General features: G+C 46.5%; 1 protein-coding gene across 2 annotated transcripts; it reads right to left on the bottom strand.

The window, feature by feature from the left end:
• Positions 1 to 1,392: 1,392 nt before the first annotated feature.
• CHIC1 (cysteine rich hydrophobic domain 1) lies at positions 1,393 to 23,572 on the bottom strand. Of its 2 annotated transcripts, none has more exons than XM_071569526.1 (6): positions 23,396 to 23,572; positions 15,250 to 15,304; positions 8,848 to 9,003; positions 6,159 to 6,215; positions 5,903 to 5,962; positions 1,393 to 5,146 (listed from the first exon to the last, which is right to left on the bottom strand). In XM_071569526.1, the coding sequence occupies exons 1-6, from the start codon at positions 23,563 to 23,565 to the stop codon at positions 5,096 to 5,098; spliced, it is 549 nt and encodes a 182-aa protein (XP_071425627.1). In that variant the 5' UTR covers positions 23,566 to 23,572; the 3' UTR covers positions 1,393 to 5,095. The 2 variants fall into 2 exon arrangements, with proteins under 2 accessions (XP_071425627.1, XP_071425628.1); XM_071569527.1 differs by having other exon boundaries at positions 1,393 to 5,049.
• Positions 23,573 to 25,024: the final 1,452 nt, after the last annotated feature.

Genomic DNA, 25,024 nt, shown 5'->3' with positions numbered 1-25,024 from the left:
CAAAAGGGCTTTAGAGAATTGTGAGCAATTTACCAGTAGAAAGTGCCAGGTGCCGAGTCTGGACTGGAGGGACTGGTAATCAGTGTCTGTTGGGAGCTCCCATAAACTACAAGGGACTGAAAAGACCCAGATTTATCATGGAATGGCAGTGAATGAGAAATACAATACAGACATTAAGGAGACGAATGGGAGCCTTTCAATTTAAAGGATCATGTTCTTCTCAGAGAAGAGAAGGAACTGTCAACACTGAAATGCTTGATGGCTTAGCCATGAGCTGCTGTCCGGAATATCCAATTGGTTTTGGTCACTCCTATCCAAGGGAAATTCATTCAAACGAAGAAGTACAAGCAGGATGAACAGGACCAGAGAACTCTGCTTTTGAGAGATCACCCACATTTAATTCTGTCTAAGAAATTAAGGGTTTAAGTCTCTATAAGATCAACTGGAAAAATAAACTCAACTGGGGACAGACACACAGCATGATAAATACACTGGCACAGACATCACAGGAAGCTGCAGCACCAACAGCTCCACAACTGCCTTCCAGTAGGAGTCAGGGCCAAATCCCAAATATTCCTAGAAGGAACCTTTGCTGCCATTGGAGGCAATTACACCTCATAAACCCTACGAGGGAATGAACTCCCTGACTCAGCCTCACGTCCCTGTTCTGGCCAACCCCCCCAGTACCATCCCTGCCTTTCCCAGCCACTGAGGATCAGTCAGTCCTGTGCTCACACAGCACTGTCAGCCCAGCACCTTCCAACGCAAATGCTGCACATGCCCATGTCAGGAAGGCACGTTTTTCCCTCAGGGATGAGCCACAGGCTCTGGGTGTAAGTGCTGCTGTCACAGCTCCTCATGCAGGCTGTTCTCACACACAAAGGGCCACACTGTGCTGGTCACAACCCTCCTGTGACACCCAGTTACTCACCTGCAGCACTGGCTGGGCCCAGGGTGGCTCCACAGAGGGGCAGCACAGGGGAAAACCCTCTCTCTGCTCCTTGGAGAGCAATGTTGCAGGAGATTCCTTCCAACAGAGGGTTTGTAAACCCACCACCCAAATGATGAAATCGTTAAGGCTGGAAAAGGCCGCTGAGACCTCCCAGTCTGACCAGCACCACCTCCATGTTCACCACTAACCATGTCCCCACATGCCACATCCAAAGGCTTTCTGAGCCCTTCCAGGGATGGTGACTCCACCACCACCCCAAGTGGAAGGTGGATCATCTGGAAAGCCAGATGTGATGATCATTCTGCAATTTTCTTCCCTGGAAATCCTTCCTAAGCTTTCCAAGTGCTGTTCTCCAAACCAGCCATCCCACTTACATTCTGCTACAGGGAGAGACGCAAAACATTCCTATTGTTTTCCATAAACACATGGCACTATTTGAGATTTTCATCTTTAATTAAAGAAAAATGTCTCAAAATGATGAAGCATGTCTGACTTCCAGCTTCTTTCAATGGCACAAGCCAGTGCAGTAAATTGTAGAAAGCGAGCTCAGTTAGAATTTTATTTTCATTTAAAATAAAAAACAGAGAGAAAACTCTCCAGATGTGAGGTCCTGTTAAAAAAGTGGCTGTTCACTTGTAAACAGAATAAAAGTGTTAAGAACATAGTTTCATACAGCTTAAACAAAACCACTTTTCTGAAGCAGTACAAGTATGTTACAACACTGTAAGAACACCAGAAGCAGAAAACAAAAGAATGGCAGAAGAATCATGTAACATTATTTACTAAAGTGATAATTATGTTGAATGTTAATAACTTGACATTTTTATTGCTCCAATGGTAACGTGTTGACAAGTACATGTAGTAAACTCCCACAGTGGGATGATAATAAACATCTGGGTTTGGTTTGCATATGGAGTTTTGTACCTAACCAAGGAGAGCAGAGGAACATTTTTTTGTATTTATCAAAACTACACCAGATTTAGCAAAAATATTTTTTCTGTTTTTAAAGTCACCCATCTACAAGTGAATCCACACTTCCCAGACTTGTCTGTGCATGTCTAACACTTTGTGTGTTCCTCCTGTGGTGAAACACCTGCCCAGACACAGGTGAGGATCAGCAGGATGGAGCCTGGATGCTTTGCCCGTGTTCTTTACACCTCCAATACTCCTTAGATACAAAACTCTGGATACAAACCCAGATATTTCCTGTATAAAAACTAGTTAGTGTCATCATGTTTATGTGAAAAATTAAACACTGATTTGGTAAATAGCAGCTGCTTTTGAAAGTCTGCTGCAAACTAACACTACTGAGTTACCAGTTCCCTTTTCTCCTCACCTTGTTGGAACCAGCCAAGGCACTTCCTTTACCACTCCCACTCCCTTTGCTGACATTAATCTCTGTTGTGTTGCTACAAATTCTTTCTCCAGCTGACAAATATCCTCCATAAACAGTTTACCATCTCCTGCTGGTGATTTTACTGTCACAAATGTGATTTTCAGTCTTGTGAGACAGAATTACCTGTGGATGTGTTTATATTAAAGCAAAGGGCAAAAGAAAAGAACCTGTGCAGATTTCAGAGCAGCACTCAGAGCTGCCTTCATCCTTCACTGAACTGTGGCTCTTCCAGATGCAAATATAATACTGCTGCTGGCTTTGCATTTTAATGCAAATTTATCTACTCTTTAAACATAGAACTTAATGTAAATCTCAGTTTAAACTCTCCTTCTTTGCTAGTTGCTTTATGGCCACATAGTTAAATGTCTATTACAACACAAAGAGGAGGCCCATTCATAGTTTGAAGACTGTACAATTAATAATTAAGGGCAAAGTAAAATGTATAGAATTTACATAGTTAAAATGTAAACTTTAATGTGCTTAAGTGTCCAAGGCCAGGCTGGATGGAGCTCTGAGCAACCTGGAAGGTGTCCCTGCCCATGGCAGGGGGTGGGACTGGATGGGCTTTAAGGTGCCTCCCAACCCAAACTCTTCTGGTAAGTGCCTGTTGTAAGGTGGGAAAGTACACCTTTAAAATACAGTTATGTAAAGAAGAAAATAAGAACCTGCTGAGATTTCTTGAGTTTCTTGCACAACCCCCAAAAGAGACTAACAAAGTTCTGGCATAACAACGAGAAACTGCCAATGTTCTGTTAATTAAGCCAGCTCCCTTAATTTTCTCCAGAAACTCTGCCAGGGAAATCCAGAGAACTGGGTGTGCTGTTGCAGTTTTGGTTTACCCTGTGCTCTTCTGCCATTATTTTCTCTGCTTCCAGCTAACACTCATCTAACAAAAATTTAAAAAAATAAATTGGACACAACACTTTGCTTGGTTCTGTGATGGAAATCTGAGTTGCAAGGTGTAGCTGACATTAAATTCCAACCACACAGGAGGGTTTTATTCATGTTACAAATGCAATTACACAGCCAGTTGTCACCAGTCTCTCAGTCAAAGGAAGCTTCTGCCTGCAGTGTGCAGACCTCAGACCCTGACCCACCTCAGCTGGGAAGGAAAACAGCACAAACTCTGCATGAGACTGGCCTTGTGTAAACAGTGGACAACAAATGTGACCAACTACACAGAATGCAATGGTCCTACAAATACTGTACTTCAATAACATACTGCAAACTGAGAGGATGCAAATACATTCAGAGGAAGTCCCAAGTCACCCTGAAACTAAAAAGAGACTTGGGATGGTGTTGTAGGGAGTCAAGTTGCTGCAAAGAAATGCCCCGACAGTGATGATAATACTCATCCCAACTTGCAGATACTCAGTCATCTGCTGGTTTTAATTATTTGTAGTTAGGAAAGGGAGAAAGTGTGCACCAATTTTCATTTTCTTTCTATTATCAAGTGGTCCTGCTTAGGTCAGTCATCACAGAAGTTTTTCTACAATTACTTCACTTCCTGAGATCAGGCAAACAGGGAAGTATCCAAAATAATACTGAATTCCACAAGGCATTTGTGGTTTCTCAGACATTGCCTGACTGCCAAAACATGCACCAGCCCTGACTGCTCCACTTCCTCCCTCAGCATGTTGGGAGGTGCCACTGATTTACATGAAATGATTTCCACTAGAAAGAGCATCATGTCAATGTTGAAATGCTGAAGTACAACCACACCACAATAACAAAAGTGCTACTTCAGCTTTGATTTGACTCTTCCAATTTTTTTCTCCTTAGTAATGAGGCTTTCCAATCATGAGACTTTTCCTTACTTCAATTCAGAACTTATTCCTAGCTTAATAATCCCTAACTTAGAAAGAGACCTCAGGATACTCTTTGTCATGGCAGCTGCCCCACAAATGCAGCTCTTCAGAGGTGAATGGATTTCAGCTTCCCACTTCAGGGGCTGCAACCACCACCTGAGATACTTTTTAAAAGAAAAAGACAGACAGAAATGCTATGCATTTTTCATCCATTTACTAAACAAAGTGCAACTGGGCCCTACACATCTGAGAGTATGTACAAACTCCTTATGGCTTTACCATAAAACCAGCGTGTGGACACGAGGGACACGAGCAAATGGAACCGATGCGACGCTGTGGGATGTTGGCAAGAGAGCAAGAGCTATAATACATTCTGTAAACCTTGGCATACCACACTTTACATTATGCAAAGAGTCAATATTTACAAATCCAGAGTGGGTAAACTAATGTCAATGATGATTTTGCAAAGTGCAGGACAAAACCAGTGCTGTTGATTGCAAGTCCTATGCAAGCAGGTTCTACTAAATCAGCACTACAAGAGGCTTACCTGGACATTCCTACTGAGGGTTTCTAGGAGTGAGACAGTTAGAATGAAAGAGAGGATGACACAGCTTTAGGATGCATGTCTTGAGAACAGCAAACAGAGAAATTAATAAGGCAGCATGCTCAGAACAAGTTGAAGCAGCACTGATGTCAGATCCCTAGTGGCAACTCTATCAGTTGTTATGTTAAAAATTCAGAGTGCAACATAGAAGCCTCGTTTAACATAAAAAATGTGCAAATTGTTCTCTTCTTAACAAAAGAAAGTAACAGCGAGGAAGATAATCTACTGAAGAACATTTTTAAGTCACAGCAAAGTAGACCATCTTCTTTCCAAAATCATCTACAAGGCACTAAGGGTAGAAAATGACAGGTAACATGAAAGACCAATGTTGTTCCTCAGTCAGGTCGAAATATGGGGTATTTTGGTAAGAACTCTATTAATATTACCTGTTGAAGAAGGGGAAAAGACAAGAATAGAACACAGTAACCAGGAGGCTCAAACCTCAGCACAATTTCCATGCAACATTTGCTGCTCATAAGATTAAATATATCTGAGATGGTCTGTAAGGAGGGAACGTTCCCAAGGAGAATCAAGTAGAGATTTCAAGCATCTTGAAACAGAGGGATTCTGGATGCCTGATTTTTTGGGGCTGACTCCTTTTCCTTAAAGCCTGCACCATCTGTGTTAAGGTGGGAGGGGGAGCAGCAGTCACAGCAATAATCTGAATTCTGCTTTCCTAAAAGGTCTGTCATGTTTAAGACTGTGAAATTTAGAGCTGACCAAAACAGAAAAGAGGAAAAGATCCATCCAAAACCACCCCCAAACAACCCACTGCTACAAAAATGCAATATTTCTGCACAAATTATTGAATCAAAGTAGTTATGAATACCACTGGAAAGGGGGGTAAGTGTTACAGAGCTCTGGTGTGGGAATCACACCCGGGCATGCAGTGCCAGTGGGTCTCCCTCAGCCCAGAGCACAGCAGATCTGCAAACACAGAACTGGCACGAAGGAAAAGCATCTCTGTGGTGCCAGAGGCTCAGTCTGCTGCTGCTGAAATGGCCTTTCTGGGAGTGTGTCAAACACAGCTCCACTTTGTCTGGCAGATCTCTCTGCACAGGGTCAGTCTGGCAAGGTAAGGATTTGCTCCATTAAATCCCAGGGATAGGGAATAGCAAAGCAGGAACAGAAGTAATACTTACATATTCCATCATATTGCTAGTTTCACATTTCCTCTTACTCAGCTTCCAGTGCAAACCAAGCTAAGAAAATAATTAACAAAGATTAACACACCACAGCCACAAGCATTAGCAACACTGAATTATTACAATCTGGAACACTTGAAGAGCAGTATAAAGTATTGTAAGAACAATATTATTATAATTAGAATTAGAGTAAGACTGTAAAATTCCTTCCTGAGCAGTATTCTTAAAGCTGAAAAGAAACAACTTTTCTTACCTTATGATATAGTCTGTTATTTTCCCATTCTAATAACTTGTGAATTGATCTTCTAGTCTAAAAAGTAAGAGTCAAAACTGTATTATAAATGGTTCAGTAGCTGGTCTCATCCAGAAGAATCTCACTATGGCATTTATGGCTAAGATTAATTTATAATAAGTTAGTTTTATATGAGTAGAACCAAGGAAAAGAGAAATTATAGTGGAAGTCCTGCCACTTCACCTCCCCACTCCTACTTTTTTCAGAGGAAACACCCATGGGTTTCCTGTCAACTTAGGACTGTAAATTTCCCAGAATATATTTAGATGGTAAGAGATACTTTGAATTCAGTATTTTCACCTACCACAGCCAAGCCAACAACCCCAAATGTGCCACATTCCCGTGGCCAAACAGTGCACTTACTACAGGGGTTCTACTGACAACACATGACTTACATAGGTGTGATTTCTCCTGACAACACATAATCTCCATACATGGAATTCCCAGATTTTGCTCGTGTCATTGTGCTCTGAACCCTGAAAACATCTCCCCATCACAGAACTCCCAACAAACCCTGCTTTGTTTTCAACTCTTGGCTACCCAAGTGTGACCTTCATGTTTTGCTCTTTCCACTGCTGGGGAGCAGGAGATGATTTTTGGAGTTCCAGTGATTTTTAGGGTCACAAAAAAGACCACTGTGATGACCCTGCATGGGACACACAGAATTCCACCACCAATTCCTTTGCTACAGCCAAGACTGGCAGCTGAGCTACAGCATGTCACTAAAAAAAGATACAAAGCTACCTGAGTCACAGACCCAAAGGTGGGGAATCCTCCACTTCTCTGGGAGTTTCTCCAGTGCCAAAGCTGTGCCTGGAGTTCAGCAGTACCTGCATCCTGTGCCAGCTGTCCCAGTTTCACACTGCAGCCCCTGGGCCTCTCTGCTGCAGGAGGAGAGTGTGGGGCTGGCTGGGCTGGGGGGACTGTTCTTCCCACAGTTTGTGCTTCAGCTGCATGAGTGGAACAGAGTGACCCCACAGCAGTGCTGTGGCTGCTGCAGGACTGCCAGGGGGATGTTCCAGCCATGGAACACCATGCTCAGCCTTTCCAGCCTGGAGATGTGCCAGTGCAGGGCTAAGGGCTGGACTGGATGGGCCTGGTGGGTCCCTCCCAGCTCAGCAGGTTTGGTGAGGGATTTGCCTCTGCATCTCTGGGGTTTTCTTCCTTTTTCCTCCTTCACTTACTAAATTTTATCTAAAAACTTTATCCCTCTTCTGGTTCTCTCCCCATCCTGCTCTGGAGGACAGGGGTGGAAGGGGAAGGGGCTGGGGGAGCTCAGTCACCCTCTGGGTTCAACCCTCAACAGGAAAAAATTAAATACCATCTTTGCTGGTGATGAAATCCCTCCCACACACCAGCACCATCATTTCCCCTACTTGCATATATTGTATATATTCTGTAGCCTTGAGAATGACAATAATTCTACAACATCACATGGGCATTTATTTAGGTCTTCGCTAGCAAAGGAATATAAAATATGGCTTTAAACCTGCAAATGCTCCATTTGCATATCTCAAGTATATTCCTCTGCAATAATTACAATATCCAGGCAGCTAAAATGAGGCTAAAACAAGCCCTGCAACTTTGTAGTGACACAGCTCCAGCAATGAGCAGTCAACAAGTTAACACATTATGCCTTTAGTGCATTTTATTTTATATTTTTTTAACCAAAACCTCGGAGCCAGTGAAGGCAACTTTTTCTGGATAATTTGGCAAAATCCTTGTGGTTTGAAAGCAAGGCCTATTCCTCATTTTTGCTTTTGGTTTGTTTCATTAAAGATCATAAACTCTGAAAAGCCAGAAGGATTACTTTTAAAAAAATTTTATTCCTTTTCCTGTTATTAAACTAAAAAGTCCAAGAGGTTTTTTCCTACTGCACTTATATAATATTTGCATTTGTGGATAACAGGATTTTATGGCTACAAGTCTTACAGACTACACAGCTGCCAAGAATATCATCACAATATACCCACTTATGTACCTCCTAAACATTTACTGCTGTGATAAATCAATTCTAAATGTAAACCACAGAGGTAATTAGGATCATGTGTATTTGATATTACTAAAGTGCTAATCAGAATTATTACTTTGGACCTGATTACAGGAGTGATCAACTCTGTTGTGGAGGGAAAGTCTTTGAACTTCCCAAATAACAAAAAAAATTGTGTTTGATCTTACCAGAAACAGCACATAAAAATGCTCTGAAATGTTGTAGGATCTATTGCATTAAAAAAGTGACTTGATTTAAAAAATATTTGGGGGAAGAGGAGTGAAGAGCAAAAGTGAGTTTCAGTCCAGTTCTGGCAGTCTTTGAAGTTCAGTGACCAGTTCTGCACTGATTTAACTCAGCTCCTAAACCTTCAGAAATCCTGGAAATTCAGGTTATCACATACTCCATCCTGTTCTCTGAACTGAGGTGGAATCAGCTGTTCCAAAAACTATTGGTTCAGCTGGTAATTTGGTGTCATTTATTTCATTAACAAACACATTTTCCCTATTTTCTAAGGAACAGAAAGCAGAACAACCTTTCGAATGCAAGACCAAGAGAGGGTTTTGAAACGGGGATGAGGTTATCAAACGTTACTTAATGGTGTTATTATTAATACTAATAACTGCAAAATAAAGAGAAGGAGATGCAGCATGTACTTACTCTTTTATTAAGACAGACTACAGGCCAGAGGCTGCAGCCCAGGGTGCAGCAGCAGCACAGGCAGCCACAGAGCAGCCACTTCACGTTGACGGGGAGGTTCTTCCTCAGGCAGGCGTTCACTCGGCTGATGCTGGTCTTGAACTCCTCTGGGGCCACCTGCAACAGAGGGGCTGCAGGTCAGTGGGGGGCCCTCCCAGGGGGACTGAACCAGCTGCTGGCTCTGCAGGTTCCAATGGAAATGAAACACAAAGCCATGGCAGAGCTGGAGCCCACCTGCCAGAGCCCTGGCCACCCGTGAGCAGGAGGAGTCACCTTGCTGAGTGTGCCTTGCACAAACTTGCTTTCAAAAGCTACACATCACTTGCATGAACAGCCTCATCCCTGTTAATTGCACCATTAATAAATCCATTGGCCTGATCACACAGCAGGCCCAAAGGAAACTAGAACTGGGACATGGCTGTGCAATACATGCACTGACCCAACCCAGGGAACAAGGACAGGCCTCTGCTTTCGGGGGACTCTGGGAAAAGAAAGTGTCATAGAAGGGGATAATATTGTCCAAATTAATGTCATACCAATGCAAGTCTACACTGGGCCTGGGTGAGGGTGGGCCTCTGCCCACAGATACATTCCTGAAGTGGTCCAGACTGACTTGGAGCCACAACTTCCCTTGTGGCTGCTTCCTAAAAGAGGGAAGCCTGCAAAGATACATACTGGATTATATTCAAGGCAGAGCAAAGCATCTTGTACAGAGTTATGGAGAAAGCTTAGCTGGTGAAAACCAACCTATTTAAAATCAGGGTTATTCAGCAGAGCTTAGTCAAAATAGTATTTTCTGTAAATTGCCTCTGCAGAGTCACAGTGGAACCCCCCATTTCTCCAATAGCAGCATGTTGCTTACCTGCTTGCACAACCCAGACCCCTCATCTCTCTACAGGATCTAAATAATCTGTACCTGCCAAGCCAAATATGGATTTGAGGCACTGACTCCCAGATGACACCCTTCACTCTAACACAGTCCAGGACGAGAACACACAAAGGAGAATAATCTGCTCCAGCTCAACAGACTTGACCAGGCAGGCACAACTCAAAAAATAAAGAAAAAAACAAGCAAAAAACTCTCCCCTAACTACTTGCAGTGTTGATGAAAAGGCTGTCACAAACCTGTGCTATCCCTACACAGCCCCCAGCCCAACTCTGCTCTTCTGCTCCTGCCACACCACGGAAAAGGTTAATTTAATGACAAAGATCCCTTTCAGCAGCAGCAAAGCCACGGGGCAGGAAATGGAGAGGACCTGCTGCTGCCTCTCCCTATTCACCAGAGCCACATTTGTTAAAGCACTGCAGGAAAGGGAGCAAATAAACCCAACATCTGTTTCCTGGCCATTGAGGTGGCCAGGCAGGAGAGGCAGGGGCAGCTGGGCTTGCACACAAGCCAGGCCTACACTTAGGAACACAAGAACATGGCTGAACATTGTGGTTATTTCATAAATACACAGAAAGCATTTATTCTGCACTAACAGAGGCTGCCCCCTCCCATATTAAATAAACTGGTTTGATTCACATATGCAAATGGAGCAACTAAAAGATTTCTTTATGCATTTTTCAACAGACATTTTAGTTTAGGGAGAAAAAAAAGAAAATGGCAAAAAATCCCAGATATCTTTCCTATTCATTGTCAGTGAAAAAAAATCCCACTGTAACATGGAACACAGGCCTGTGCTTGCATGTCTCTGAAACAAGGGTTTCCAGAGCCCTCTGCCAGTGCCAGCTGTTGTATTTGGGATGTAACAAATACCAGGGGCACATGAGAAAATTCAGCTGCAACATGGGAGAATGTTTTGCAGGAAAGAAAAACTGGGCTGGTGGTTTGCAGTGACCTGGTGCAGGCAGAGGTGCCTCAAAGGAATTGGGGATTCCTACAGGAATCAGCATTCCCAGCTCCTAAGGAGGTTTACCTCTGCCTCAATTTAGGTATCTTTTGGAATGTTACATGTATCATTCTATCTGCTGGTTTGAAAGATAAAAATAAGTGGTTGTTTTTCTTAACCCCAGTAATAGTTTTGCAGTGGAACCCCCTAAGAGAAGAGAATGTTTCCATTAGGCACAAAGATTCCTCCACCTTGACAACAGCACTCCCCAACCCCAAACAGAGCTGAACAAACCCACCAAAGGCACTGGAACTGCCTTTAGTTTAACAGGAAAACCCCTTATCACCAGTGATAAATCCAACATGAAAAGAACTCAACCAGACTCTTGGATCACAGCTGGGCCCTGGCAAGAGAGCAGGGGATGGGGAGACTCCCTGTTCCTGTGGTCACTGCTCACATCAAGGGCAACAGTTTGATCCTACTGGGTAAGAATAATGTTGAAGTTTTCTCCTCCCTGTGGAACAAGTGGCTGAACTAGAAACCAGCTTTGGTGCCACTAAGGAACAGAGAATTTCCATGTCAGGAATGTTGGTCTGAGGGTTACCTTAACAGTCTTATGAAAGCACCACCATGACCTGCTAACTCATCAAATAATTTAATTTAAAGATAAACCTCTTGGCTACAACATAAGAGGAAATGATTGAAGATGTTTTGGGCTAACCCAAACTATTGGGTTATTTCTTCCTTCAGGAAATGTAATCACAAAAAGTTTTTCTGTTACTCAGTGATACATCTTCATCTGAAACTGAAGGAACTGGTGACCAAGATAAACCTGAGAAGGAAGAAACAGTTTGTGGCTCTCAGTTTCCAGCTCAGTGACAGTTCAGTTTTGTTACACAGTGACAAGGAACAAAATACCTGTGAATAAAGCAACTGTTCTAATTTAACAATAAAATGGTATCCAAATGAAAGTCACCAAAGAATTTTGCTGATTTTCTGGCCCCACTTTAATCTCACCTTTGCTGCAGGTACAGCTGCTGAAAGGGATGCAGGAAATGCCTAATGTGTCTCAACCAACCCCAGCATTAACAGCACGTCCTGCACAAAGAAAGCTCCCTGTGGAAGGGCACTTTGGGTCATTCTGGAGATCTCTGGCGAGTTTGTGTCTGTGTCCTGAAAAGCAGGAGATAAGCACTTGGCTCCTGGCTGTGCAGTCACCCTGTGAGGGGACAGCAGCTCCTTTCAGGCCTCCAAGGCAGGGCAGAAACAAAACAAATAAAAGGCAAGGAGGGGGTGTCATAATATTTTACAACAGGATGCAGAGGCTCTACAAACACCAGAGGAGAGCGAGGGAAGCCCAGCAGGCCTGAGGTGAGCCCATCCATCACAGCTGCAGGGGGAGTGCAGTGCCAGCCCCCCTTTATGGCTCCCACTGCCCTGCAGGGCACAGGCCCCTTTTGCTCTGACACCAGAGCACCAGCTCCTCTTTCTCCCCCAGGGTTCTCTGCCCCAGCATGTTCTGGTCACCTGGAGCACTGGGTGCTACTGTGCTACATACCAGGAGGAGGACTTTGGTAAAAGCTTTTAAATGCTTGTTTGAAAAGAATTAATAATCCTGTGAAACTGCAGCACACAGAATTTAAATTTAGGCCAATCTCCAATTATGTTGTTAATAATAATGTAATTATATAATATGGCATTATTAAAAGTTAAATATTGCCTTTGTATTAAGTGTAGTTAAGTCTGTTCTTAAAATACTCCCTTGAAAAGAAAGCACTGTCTGAAAGCCTGGCTCAGGATTTATGAACCAGGTGAGCTTGTGCCTCATCCTGCAGGATGAATATTAAGTCAATTGGGCTGAATTAGTCAGGCCCCACATCTGACCCACGTGGGATTTTCCTTTATTATTTTACTGCCTGTGCTTTATCCTCCCATGTGCACATTCACCTCCCCCAAGGAAGGCAACAACCATCTCAATTAAACGTTGCAGATGTAATTACAGGCACTGCAGCTCCAACCCAACTTTCAACAGCTCTCCAGGCTCCCTAAAAACTGGGAGACCAGGAGAAGGGTGAAGAATTAGGGGTATTTCAGATTTCAAACCCCAGAAAATTAGCAGGTTTCCTACCCTATTATGTGGATGGGCAAACTGAGGGGTGAGAAGCTTTAATAAATTACTGACACAACTCAGTGGGGCATAAACCCCAAAAGTTTGTGCTTTTGGGACAAAGGTGTAGCTGGATGGCTTTCTCTATTTAGGATTTTTATTATGCATTGGAAAGATTTTCATCCTCTGTTTAAAAACCTGCACCTTTTACACTGGTATTTATTAAAAAGGAAAACAATGCCACAGAAAAACCCATCAACCCTATCTAAGGGCTTCATCTCTTACACTCCATTAGCAGAAGGGATATATTATTAATATCCATCCACAGTGGGCAGCAAAGCCAAGCTGTTAATGTTGCTCAGACATTCTGAATAAACTCTGACATTGCCTTACACCAGCTCAGTCCCAGTGCAAGTTCACAGTAAACACCTTAATCACAATTTGTTAATAGAAACAGTCACTCTGCTCTTTATAAGTTTTGATTGCATAAAAAAGTGAAAAAATACATTTTAGGAACAGAAGAAGATCTTAAAAGTGGTGTCACCATTGACTACAGTGCTGATTATTGTGAATTATTTAACAGGGTACTTGAAGAAAACCTTCTTGCTGGAAAAAATTGACTGTATTTTCATTTTCACTGGGATTAAAATGATTGACTGCCTCAGCCAGAGGAAGCAGCAGATTATTTATTTCTTGCAATTCATGAAAAGTATTAAAAACCAGAAGACCCACAACTGTGGTTTTTAATGCCTTTTGTGGCAGGCAGGAAGAAAAATGTGTTTACTGTCTTATTTCATTGGTGTTCTCCCCTGACAAAAAGGATTTAATTTCCTCTCAAAAGCACAAGGAAACAGCAGCAGCACCCCAAGAGAGAGCAGAGCCCTCTGCACACCCCTCCTGTGTCCCTGGCACATCCACAGCCAAGCACAACAACTGCCCCTCTCCTTTCTTTGCTCAATTAAGGCCAAGCAGTCAAGGGAGCCTGAAATTAAGCCTTTTTTCAGAGTATTTAACAAGAGGAGGACAATCACATGGAAAATGTGATAGGCTGGTATTAAAAAGTGTAGGCCTGGGGGGTTGAGGTTGATTTATTTTTTAATATACACAGAAATATATTTCAGGGAGACAGAAACAGAGGAAATTATACAATCAAATTAATTTTTAACATTTCTTGCTAGGGATTTTCTATAGGCTTATTTATAACAAACTACAACTTGATTGAACAACATGGAATTTTTCTTTCCCAAAAACATTGTGGCTTTCCAGTGATCAAAAGGAGTTTCCCAGAAAAGAATAAGCCTCAGACAAGCAAAGTAATGAAACACAAATGGGGTGTGTGTTACCAGCAGCCCTCACATGAGACACTGTGGAACCAGAAGGACTTTTCCTTTCATGTTCAGTAAGGTCCTGAAGCAAGGCCAGAATTCCCAGGATGACTTTCAGCAGCCACAAACTCCCAGCAGTCACCTCTTTCCAGTGGTACTGCTGGCCAAGTGCTGCACGACCCCAGCACAAGGATTTCACCCACGACACCCTCGGGGAAGGGAAGGATGAAAGCCCAGATGTTTGGCACCATCCAGCTGTGACTCAGGGCATGACTCAGCCCCTGCAAGAGGCTGCAGAGCCAGTGCAGCTGTTTGGGAGGGCACCACAGAAGGGAGAGAGAGCCAAAGAAACTTTTCCCTCACAAATTCTGCAAAAGATACACAGTGGGGATATAAAATGAAACAAAAGCAAAGCACCAGAGTGAAACAGCAGGAAGAAAAAAAATCAAGAGAAAAAATTACAAAATTTAAAGTCTAAAAAAAACCAGTATGCAAATAATTTAAAACCATAACTAAGGATTTTGTGAAGATTTAATTAATAGTTGCAAATTATTGTTTCTTTCAACCTGCATTTAATTAGATGACAGGGCTCCAGAGAAACAAGAGACTTGCCATTATTAATTTTCAGAACTAAACAATTGTATTTCCAAAAATGAACTAAAAACCTGCTTAATGTTCAGATTTGACACCATGTGAAGCTTCAGATAAAACAGATTTCACTCCAGAGATCTGTCTAAACACACACTCAAGGGTTGTCAGGCATGTTCAAACAGAGGGGTGGTACCTGACCCCCCTAAATTCACACAGGAGGGAGCACAAGCTGCAGGTATATCTAAGCAGGGAGAAGGGGTCTTGCTGTCCTGGCTGCTGCCTGCATGGAAACTGTGCCATGGAGAGCCCTTCTGTGTTCAGAGGCTCAACAACGAGAGCAATCCCTGCAAAGCTTCAAAGTGCACTGGGGGGACTGGCCACCAACCAGCTGGTTCACACAGGGCAGAGTCAACCACCTGCAGTGGGTTCATGAGCACGTATCCACCACAGAAACCACTGGATGCACTGCATCTTCCCATGGAAAAGAACAGTTTAATCTCACACTTACCTTCCCTGTCAGAACAGAAGGAAATTCTGTATCAAACTTGTTGCTCAAGCCAAACCTTGAAAACAAAAGAGACAAACAAAATATATTCCACCTAACTTATTTTGTTTCCCTTAATCAAGAAATGTAATAAGAATTTTTACTTTAAAAAAAAAGAAAACTATTAATATCTTTTGCCCTTACATTTACAGTATTTCATGAGCTTTCCATCTCAGTTTATATAAGCTCTTGTGTATCATTCATAAGGTCATTGAGAGGACAGACAATTACAGCTTGTTGCCCTGTTCAATACCTCTGAGTCCTCAAAAAATACAGAATTTCTTTTACAATTTGGATGGCAGTCCTTTCAATCTTTGCTATCTTTAAGGAAAAACCCTCCAGCTGTTAATTCCCAGGTTTACTGGGTTCAATAATCCTTTTACTCATGCAATTGTCCCACATGCAACAGATGCAGCTCATTGTAAGGATCCCATTCACCACCATCATCATCATCATGATAGAAATTTATAACCACCTGGGTTTAAAAAAATCACTTTGGGCAGAGTTGAACTGTCTCATGCAAAACATGTAAGAGCCTACACAAAGAACAGCTCTGCAACTGTGAACTTCAAGGAAATTAAATCTTAGGTGTCACTGTGATTACTCTTCATTGAGGTGTTCTGGGGTTTGAGCAAGAGGTTTGCACTGTAACCAGGGAAAGCTACAGGGGCTGGGCTTTGCTTTAAACCTGTTCCCACAGCCCCAGAACTCCTGAGCCTTCCCAGTTCAGTGATCAAACAAAATCCAGCAGCAGCTGCCCCTCAGCCACCACCTGGGTGTTTGAGCAGAGCTTAATGGTACCTTTGTAAACTTAGATTGGGCATCAGGTCCACTGTCAGCTCTGCTAAACTGTGTCCTGAGTATTTGTGTTTCAAAAAACCCAAAAGGAAGAGCCTGAGATGAGCTCAGTTGGTTAAAACTTGGTTGTAATAACACCAAGGTCATGGGTTCAATCCCCTGTGTGGGCCACTGACTTAAGAGTTCGACTCAATGATCCTTGTGGGTCCTTCCAACTCAGAACAGTCTGTGAAATCTGAAGAGCACAAATACATTGGGTGTTGTAGCATTTATTGCAGAAACAAACCTGGAGAGTACCTGCTTGGAGTCCAGCTGGCACCTGACTTACTCCTTCCTGGTGCCGTGCACCGACACCAGAGCTGCTGGAATATCCCACAGGGGTTGGGGCTGGAGGGACCTTAAAGCTCAGGTGGTTCCAACCCCTTGCCATGGGCAGGGACACCTCCCAGGAGACATCAGCCCCATCCCTGTATCACACACACCCTCAAGGGCACAGCCAAAACTGACCAGGGGACTTGTTTAGGAGGAGGCAACAAAGGTAAAATCTACCTGAAAGAACAGAGAGGCACAACAGAACTTGTGCTGCCTTTAGAAACCCAGCCAGGTAATGGAAATGTTTGGCAACAACACCGGGGAAGGCCAGGCCAGTTCTTCAATGAATAATTCAAGGCAGAGCCTTGACTCTTGTCAAGAGCATCATATTGGAGCACTGGCTGTGTAAAACATGAAACAAATCCCCCAAAACAGTAAAAACAGTAGGATTTTAGGCAAGCACAAAGGTGACTAACACAGCACATTTCCATTCTCTGTGAATGTAACCTGGCAAGGCAGCCTCCACATCTTGGAGCTCTTCTTTTTAAGCTCAAACCCTCCAAGTTCTGTTATATGTACCGAGTTTCAAGGAAGCTTGAAAAGCAGTGAAGTAACCTTTTCAATCTTTAAAACACCCAGAAAAGACTAACAATAGGAAACACACACACAAGGCTGTTTTGAGAAATGCTTCTCTGTGCATCAGCAATGAGAGGACCTGAAAGGATCACAGAGTAGGAGCAACATGGTAAGAGAACTACTGGGAAGGCCAGGTAATACTCAGAATTATTTACCCACATAACAGACCAATTCCACTAATTCATGCCAAGGGTCCCCCTCTCCCAGAACACTGACTCGAACAGTGGCCACGAGCAGATGCCCAGGAGACAGCAGAGGAAAGGAAAAACAACAACAAAAGAGCAAACATGTACTGGCAGTTGCCCAGAATACTCCCTGACCTTCAACAACTCATAGTTCAAATAATTCCTGAGCCACAGGTAGTGTCTTTTATCTCTGGCATCACACAGGCTCATTAAAATTCCCACTGCACCCCCAATTTCCATGAAGAACAAGATAAGCAGCCAGGCAGAAAGGGACCTGGGGGTACTAATTGACAGGAAGCTCAACAGGAGCCAACAGTGTGCCCAGGTGGGCAAGAAGGCCAGTGGGATCCTGGCCTGGATCAAAACTAGTGTGGCCAGCAGGCCCAGGGCAGTGACCCTTCCCCTGGACTCAGCACTGGGGAGGCCACACCTGGAGTGTTGTGTTCAGTTCTGGGCCCCTCAGGTCAGGAAAGAGATTGAGGGGCTGGAGCGGGGCCAGAGAAGAGCAACGAGGCTGGAGAAGGGACTGGAGCACAAGCCCTGTGGGGAGAGGCTGAGGGAGCTGGGGGTGTTCAGCCTGGAGAAGAGGAGGCTCAGAGGTGACCTCAGCACTGTCTGGAACTGCCTGAAGGGAAGTTCTGGCCAGGTGGGGGTTGGTCTCTTCTCCCAGGCACTCAGCAATAGGACAAGGGGGCACGATGGGCTCAAGCTCTGCCAGGAGAAATTGAAGTTGGAGAGCAGAAAAAACTTTGCAGAGAGAGTGCTCAGGGATTGGAATGGGCTGCCCAGAGAGGGGGTGGATTCACCATCTCTGGAGGTTTTTAAAGTGAGCTTGGCCGTGGCACTGAGTGCCATGATCTGGTAAAGGGACTGGAGTTGGACCAAGGGTTGGACTTGATGATCTCGGAGGTCTTTTCCAACCCAATCCATTCTGTGATTCTATGATTGTATAAATTAGTGCTTTCTGATTTAGAATTCTGATTAAGAATGCAAGACCATAATATATTTTATTATGTTAAATTTGAAGGCTGATGTAATGAAACATGTTTAAACACCAAAACTTTTATCAGCTGCCAAAACACTCCTTTCAGTTGTAGCTCATCCAAAAAACCTCAGTCACAGAACTGCATCTTTCACACTGACACCTGCAAATGGCTCAAAGGATATAAAAGGTTTTAACTACACTGAAACCAGGACTGTGCCACACTAAAACACTCTATTCAGGCAGCACCACTGATGGAACAGTTGGACTGAAGTGTCTGTACGAGTTTTACAGACCACCCTGTGACTATTTACCAGAGTTTAGAAACATGAAACTCCTGTCAGAGGGTTCAGGGGAGTGGTGCTTCAGAACCAAATAAAATAAAGGATTTGAAGCAGGATGTTATTCAGCTGTACAGCTTTGCAAGCAGCTTTGTAAAAGTATTGAAGTGTTATTAGAATATTTCATATTAAAAAAGTTAAGATCTAGTCTTGATCAAGAGATAATTAACTTCATTAGACTTCCTACAACAGACCAGTGATCGAGCATGATCAGGCTTTCTAAAATTCAGTATATTTTAAAATCACTATATAAAATCAATTGCAGCACCTGTCCTTTGAGACATTTAAAACATGAGCTGGTGGTGACTTATTTCTGGGCCAGTTCTCTGACTCCTCAGTGAAAGCTGCCCAAAGTGTAACATTTAGGAATTCAGATCAGTCACCCACATACTTGGGTTGCACTTTTCTCTCTGCATGACAAGTATCTCTAAAAGCAAAGCCCTGTTTCCTACAGCCTGGAACAGAACTAGGATGACCTCACCCTCCAGTTCTGTCCCTCCTTCCCTTATTTCATGGGTGGCATCAGACAAGTCCTCTCCCCTCACCTTCCCCCAGCAGCAAACTTCTCCAAGGAGCTGAAATAACACACATTCATCAATCCCTGCAATTAGAGACTGAAAGGAACCCCCTGAATCACCAGTGACAAACCCCACCTGCAACAGGCACAATACAAAGTTCTGTTAGTTTACAAAGCAGGACATCAGGTTTCCTGTCCCCAGAAGGTTTTGGGAAACACCTTGTCTTATCTAGAAGAGACATATTTACAGGTGCTTTGCCTTTTTTTTTTTACTTTGACTTAAACAGTGCTTCACTCTCCTTTCCCCCACTCCTGTATCTACAGACACTGATCAGCCTGCCTGTACTACACAAGCCCAACCTGCTCAGTGAAGCTCTGCAGCTTCTCTGGGCACAGCTCCCCTCCCCACACCTCCCCCAGTTCCATTTAACCTCCCTGGAACAGAGCCCAGGCCCCACACACTGATCTTCAGGAGCTTTGTCCAGCACAAAGATGATATTCATCAAGTAATAATGGAATAAATGTCCAGGTAAAGATGATATTCATCAAGAACCCTGAGCTGGAATCTCCTTGAACACTTGGCATTCCTCTTCCTAATTCAGGACATTTTCCTGTGAAACCAACACAACTATCCAAGATTGTCCTTACCCATGGAGGAAGTTTTGGAAAAAGAAGTTTTTCATAAGTAGTGGGAGGCTGAGGTCATTTTCTCTTTTAAATATGCAGAAAATGGACTAATATGAGATAATAATCAAATGCCATCTTATCACAACTGGCTCTTCCCCCCTTGCCAACTGATAACAAGCAGCTTTTCATCAGCACCTGGACTGTGGGTCCCTGGGGCACTCCTGCAGAAAACAGGGTGGAATACCAAAAGTTAACTTCTAGTCAGAACTAGGAGGTTTGCAGACTTCAGCAGGAATCACAGGCTGGACACTAAGGGCAAAAATATGCTTAATGGCTATTTCAGTACCTCACACCATCCATCCACACCGACTTAATGACATGGAAAAACTACAGCAGATAAATAAAACCTTATAACCAAGTTACAGTTTGTTTACTGCTCTGTTTCTGAGAGTTATTGCCTTTGCTTTGCTGGGCATATGACTCAGCCTTCACTAAAAATGCCCATGTTGTGTCAAAGACACCAAGCAGAGTCACCCTGACTGTGCCAGAAACAGCAAACAAGGGGTTTGTAACTCATCAGAGGCAAAGGCATTTACTGGGACCCAGTAACTTCTCTGTGCTAAAATTCAAAGCTCTCTGAAAACATTAATTATGGCTGAGAGCTAATTTTGTCCAAGTAAGAATCTCCAACAAGAGGAGCATAAATTTTGCCAAGCATTTTCACACACATTCTGAGTAAAACAAAACAAATAACACTTTTCATGGACACTCTTACCATGCACAGGGGTAGGTGGGTTGGCAAAAGTCAGCTGAAAAAGTCAAATCCTGCTAAATACCTTGGGAAGATTCTCTGAATTTCTATGTAGTACTGGTGGGTTCTGCAGGACTCTGGGAGGGTGAGCAGCTCACTGACAAGGTCACAACAATAAAAACTCTCAGGCAAGAAACTAACACAAAGTTTGACTCTACCAACTCGGGAGTTTTATAAGGGAACTGCACATCAACAGCTGAAGCAGAAGATGAAGCTGGAATTTGAAAATTATCCCTTTTCTATACTCCAAAAGCACCAAGAAGGCCAGTGTCAGCTGAACAACAGGAGATACCTGAAACAAAAATCCAAGGAAAACAATGGCTTTATAAAGATAACTGGTCTTCTTTTTATATTTTTTTTAATAGTGTGTGACTTGTGTGACTTGCCAGGACAGAAATTTTCATCAGCAGTGTTCCAGAGGGGTTCAGAAAACAAACACAAGTTTCAGTGGCTGACGTGCCCCAGCTCAGGAAGTGGAGCAGCTGCTCCTGCAGCCAACAGATTTCAAAAGCGTCGCTGTGATCAAAAAGTGACAAGAGTTCCAGCACTGATACACACTAACCACAGACTGTCTGGGAAGCAAAACAGTTCCATTTCATAAGGAAGTCAGGATTACATAGTCTAGTGTGCAGGGTTTGCTTGCATTTCCCAGGGGTCTGTGTTGGGTCCAGTCCTGTTTAACATCTTTATTGATGATTTAGATGAGGGGATTGAGTCCATCATCAGCAAATTTGCTGATGACACCAAGTTGGGAGGGAGTGTCAACCTGCTGGAGGGCAGGAGGGCTCTGCAGAGGGATCTGGAGAGACTTGAGAGATGGGCTGATTCCAACGGGATGAAGTTCAACAAGGCCAAGTGCAGGTCCTGCACTTTGGCCACCCCAACCCCCTGCAGCAGCACAGGCTGGGCACAGAGTGGCTGGAGAGCAGCCAGGCAGAGGGACCTGGGGGGACTGAGGGACAGGAAGCTCAACATGAGCCAACAGTGTGCTCAGGTAGCCAAGAAGCCCAATGGGATCCTGTCCTGTATCAAAACTAGCGTGGCCAGCAGGCCCAGGGCAGTGACCCTTCCCCTGGACTCAGCACTGGGGAGGCCACACCTGGAGTGTTGTGTTCAGTTCTGGGCCCCTCAGGTCAGGAAAGAGATTGAGGGGCTGGAGCGGGGCCAGAGAAGAGCAACGAGGCTGGAGAAGGGACTGGAGCACAAGCCCTGTGGGGAGAGGCTGAGGGAGCTGGGGGTGTTCAGGCTGGAGAAGAGGAGGCTCAGAGGTGACCTCAGCACTGTCTGGAACTGCCTGAAGGGAAGTTCTGGCCAGGTGGGGGTTGGTCTCTTCTCCCAGGCACTCAGCAATAGGACAAGGGGGCACGATGGGCTCAAGCTCTGCCAGGGGAAATTGAAGTGGGAGAGCAGAAACAAATTCTTTGCAGAGAGAGTGCTCAGGCATTGGAATGGGCTGCCCAGAGAGGGGGTGGATTCCCCATCCCTGGAGGTTTTTCAGCTGAGCTTGGCCGTGGCACTGAGTGCCATGATCTGGTAAAGGGACTGGAGTTGGACCAAGGGTTGGACCTGATGATGTCGGAGGGCTTTTCCAACCCAATCCATTCTATGATTCTATTTTACTGGTAACATCCAGTATCTGGTTTTATTAGTTTAAGAACACTTAAAAATACATCACTGAGGTGACAAAAGCTGCCTTCTACCACTAGGGTAGGGATGCCTGTCACAGGAAGGAAGCTGAGAAGGGTGGGAGAAAGGGGAAGTTGGACGGGGATTCAGCTCAGGGGGCTGCAAGGGTAGCTCAGGATTTCCACATCACTGCCAAGTATTGCTTTGCTTTGATGCAGACACCCCCCGTTCTGGGAGATGCTCCTGCCCATCCCCAAGGGAACTTTAAGGCCCATCAGTGACACAGAAAAGGGCAGCACAAAGCAAGTGAGTGTGTGATGTTTTCCCCAGGTAACTCCTCAGATGGGTACTTGGTGTTCTGAGCATTTTGCTTGTGTTCCACCTCTCGTTCAGTCAGTGCAGGAAGAAATTGCACCAACCCGAGCAAGGGCACTGTGGTGCAGCAGAGCAGCTCCCCCCTGGCAGCAGCTCCGTGCAAAGCTGCCCCACAGTGCCAGGAGGGCACCATCACATCCAACACTGGCTCCCTCGGGATGGGACAGCCTTCCCCCCAGTGGGGTCGCTGCAGTTGGATCACACTGCACCTCTTTACAGAGAGAAACGTGCATTCTATGCAGTCCAAAGGCAGAGCCAAAGCAACACAAAACGGGTCTCTGCAACACAGACCCTTCAGTGCCTCCCTCCCTGCCACGAACATTAATGTAACAACCAACAACTTGCTTCTATTAATTCTTCAGCTTGCAGGAGCAAGAATATCAAACAGCTCCCTACAAGCCAACACCGCGTACACGGAAACACAGGTTGCCCATCCTCTGTTCCGCTGTTTAAACGAGCAGCAAACATTGTGGCTGACGCTGCGTTGCCGTGACAAGAACACTCGCTCTGAGCCCAACTCAGCGAAGTTCGGGGCGGGTGAGGCGCAGCCCGGGCTGAGCGCGCCCTGCAGTGCGGTGTGACCCGCGGGGCTCAGCGGCACGGCCGGGCCAGGCTGCCCGTCCGGGCCTGGCCTTTATCGGGCACTGCGGGGGCAAAGCGGAGCCCCGGGAGGGCCGGGCCGGCCCCGCACCGGCACCCCTCTCCTCCCGCCGCTGCCCCGCGGCTGCCCGAGCGCCGGGAGCGCCGAGCCGCGGGTCTCCCCGCGCCAGGGGCACAGCCCGGCTGCGGGGGCAGCGCTGAGGGACAGCCGGGCCAGCGCTGAGGGATAGCCGGGCCCGCCGGCCGGCCCCGCCGCGCTCACCCTCCCGCCCCGCCACGCCGCCCGCGCTCCGCCCTTACACGGTGATGTGGCCGGCGCCCCGCACCGCCACGGGATCGGGCGCGTCGCGGGGCCGCGGCAGGTGCTGGCTGCGCACCACGGGCTGCGGCTCGCCCGGGCCCTCGTCCTCCTCCTCCTCCAGCTCGTAGATCGTGTCGAAGTCCGCCATGTTGGGCAGCAGCACGCTCATGCCGGCCCTCCCGCCGCGCCTGCGCACTGCGCGCCGGGGGCGGGGCCGCGCACCGGGAGGGCGGGAGCGCAGCGGCGCAGGCGCGGCGGGGCGGGCGGGCTGAGGGGAGGTGGGTTGTGTTTTGTGTCCGCGTCTCCCCCTGTCCCTGTGTGCGGCCCCGTGTCCATGTCACCCGTCCCTGCCTCTGTGTACCCCAGTCCCCCGGTGTCCCCCTGTGTCCATGTCCACATCCTCATCCCTATGTTCCCGTGTTCATGTCCCCCAGTGTCTGTGTCACAGTCCCTGTGTCCTCGTGTTCATGTCCCCGTCGCCGTCCACCTGTGCCCCGTGTCCCCTCGTCCCTGTGTCTATGTCCGCCTCCCTGTCCTCCTGTCCCCTGGTGTCCCCCAGTCCCTGAGTCCGTGTCCCAGTCCCTGTGTCCGTGTCGCCGCTGTCTCTGCTCTCCTCCTGTCCCCGCTGTCCCCCCACAGACTCCCCTGTCCCCGTATCTCCCTGTCCCCGCTGTCCCCCCTGTCCCCATTGTCCCCCCCGTCCTCCTTGTCCCCTGTCCCCCTGTGCCTGCTGTCTGCCTGTCGCCCGTGTCCCCGCTGTCCCCCCGTCCCCGCCGTCCCACTCTCCTCCTGTCCCTCTGTCCCCCCTGTCCCTGCTGTCCCCCTTTGACTCCCTGTCCCTGCTGTCTGCCTGCCTCCCCTGTTCCCCCTGCTCCTCTTGTCCCCCGCTGTCCCCCCTGTCCTCGCTGTCCCCCTGTCCGCCCCTATCCCACCGTCCCCGCTGTCCCCCCCGTCCCCCTGTCCCTGCTGTCCGCCTGCCCCCCCCATTCCCCCGCTCCTCTTTTCCCCCGCTGTCCCCCTTGTCCCGCTGTCCCCCCGTCCCCTTTGTCCCCCTGTCCCCCCCGTTCCCGCTGTCCCCCCTGTCCCCCCGTCCCCTTTGTCCCCCTGTCCCCCCCGTCCCCGCTGTCCCCCCTGTCCCGCTGTCCCCGGCGGTGTGGGGCCAGCCCGGCTCCCCACGGGGCGGGCTGTGCTGTGTGTGGCGGTGCCAGAGCAGCCGATCCACGGCGCTGTTCTGTGCCCGCAGTTCCTCGGAGCCCGAGCAGCCCCGCTGTGTGTACCACGGGCATTCCTGGCGTGCCCTGCCCGCGGGTGGGCACCGAGGGCACTGTGCTGGCTGGGGGCAGCCGGAACAACCCTGCGGGACTTCAGCTTGTGTTCGGGGGTTCCCTCCGAGCCCTCGATGTCCAGGGGCCTGAGGATCCACAATGTTGGCCCCGTTGTAAGTCCTGCCTGCCCCTCAAGGCCTTCCAGGGGCCACGAACACAGAGCAGGCTCCCTGGAAGAGGCAGTTCCCGAGCCCTCCGCCTTGTCCCAAGGGAGAAGAGAAGGTTTCAGGCGGCTCTTGAGTTGCCGGCTGGGCTGAGGGCGCCGGGGACACGGGGGCAGGCTCTGCTGGGGAACCCCCACGG

The sequence above is a fragment of the Pithys albifrons genome, chromosome 14 (genome assembly GCF_047495875.1).
Source record: "Pithys albifrons albifrons isolate INPA30051 chromosome 14, PitAlb_v1, whole genome shotgun sequence".
Lineage (NCBI taxonomy): Eukaryota > Metazoa > Chordata > Aves > Passeriformes > Thamnophilidae > Pithys > Pithys albifrons.
This window is presented reverse-complemented; position numbering and strand designations above follow the sequence as displayed.

What these genes read in the sequence shown, in the direction of transcription:
- CHIC1 (XM_071569526.1), bottom strand. Translation starts at nt 23,565, where the DNA reads ATGAGCGTGCTGCTGCCCAACATGGCGGACTTCGACACGATCTACGAG. An exon ending in TAGTCTGTCTTAATAAAAGA is followed by an intron (nt 6,216 to 8,847) that starts GTAAGTACATGC and finishes CTTACTTTTTAG; the next exon opens with ACTAGAAGATCAATTCACAA. An exon ending in CTAGCAATATGATGGAATAT is followed by an intron (nt 5,147 to 5,902) that starts GTAAGTATTACT and finishes CTTCTTCAACAG; the next exon opens with GTAATATTAATAGAGTTCTT.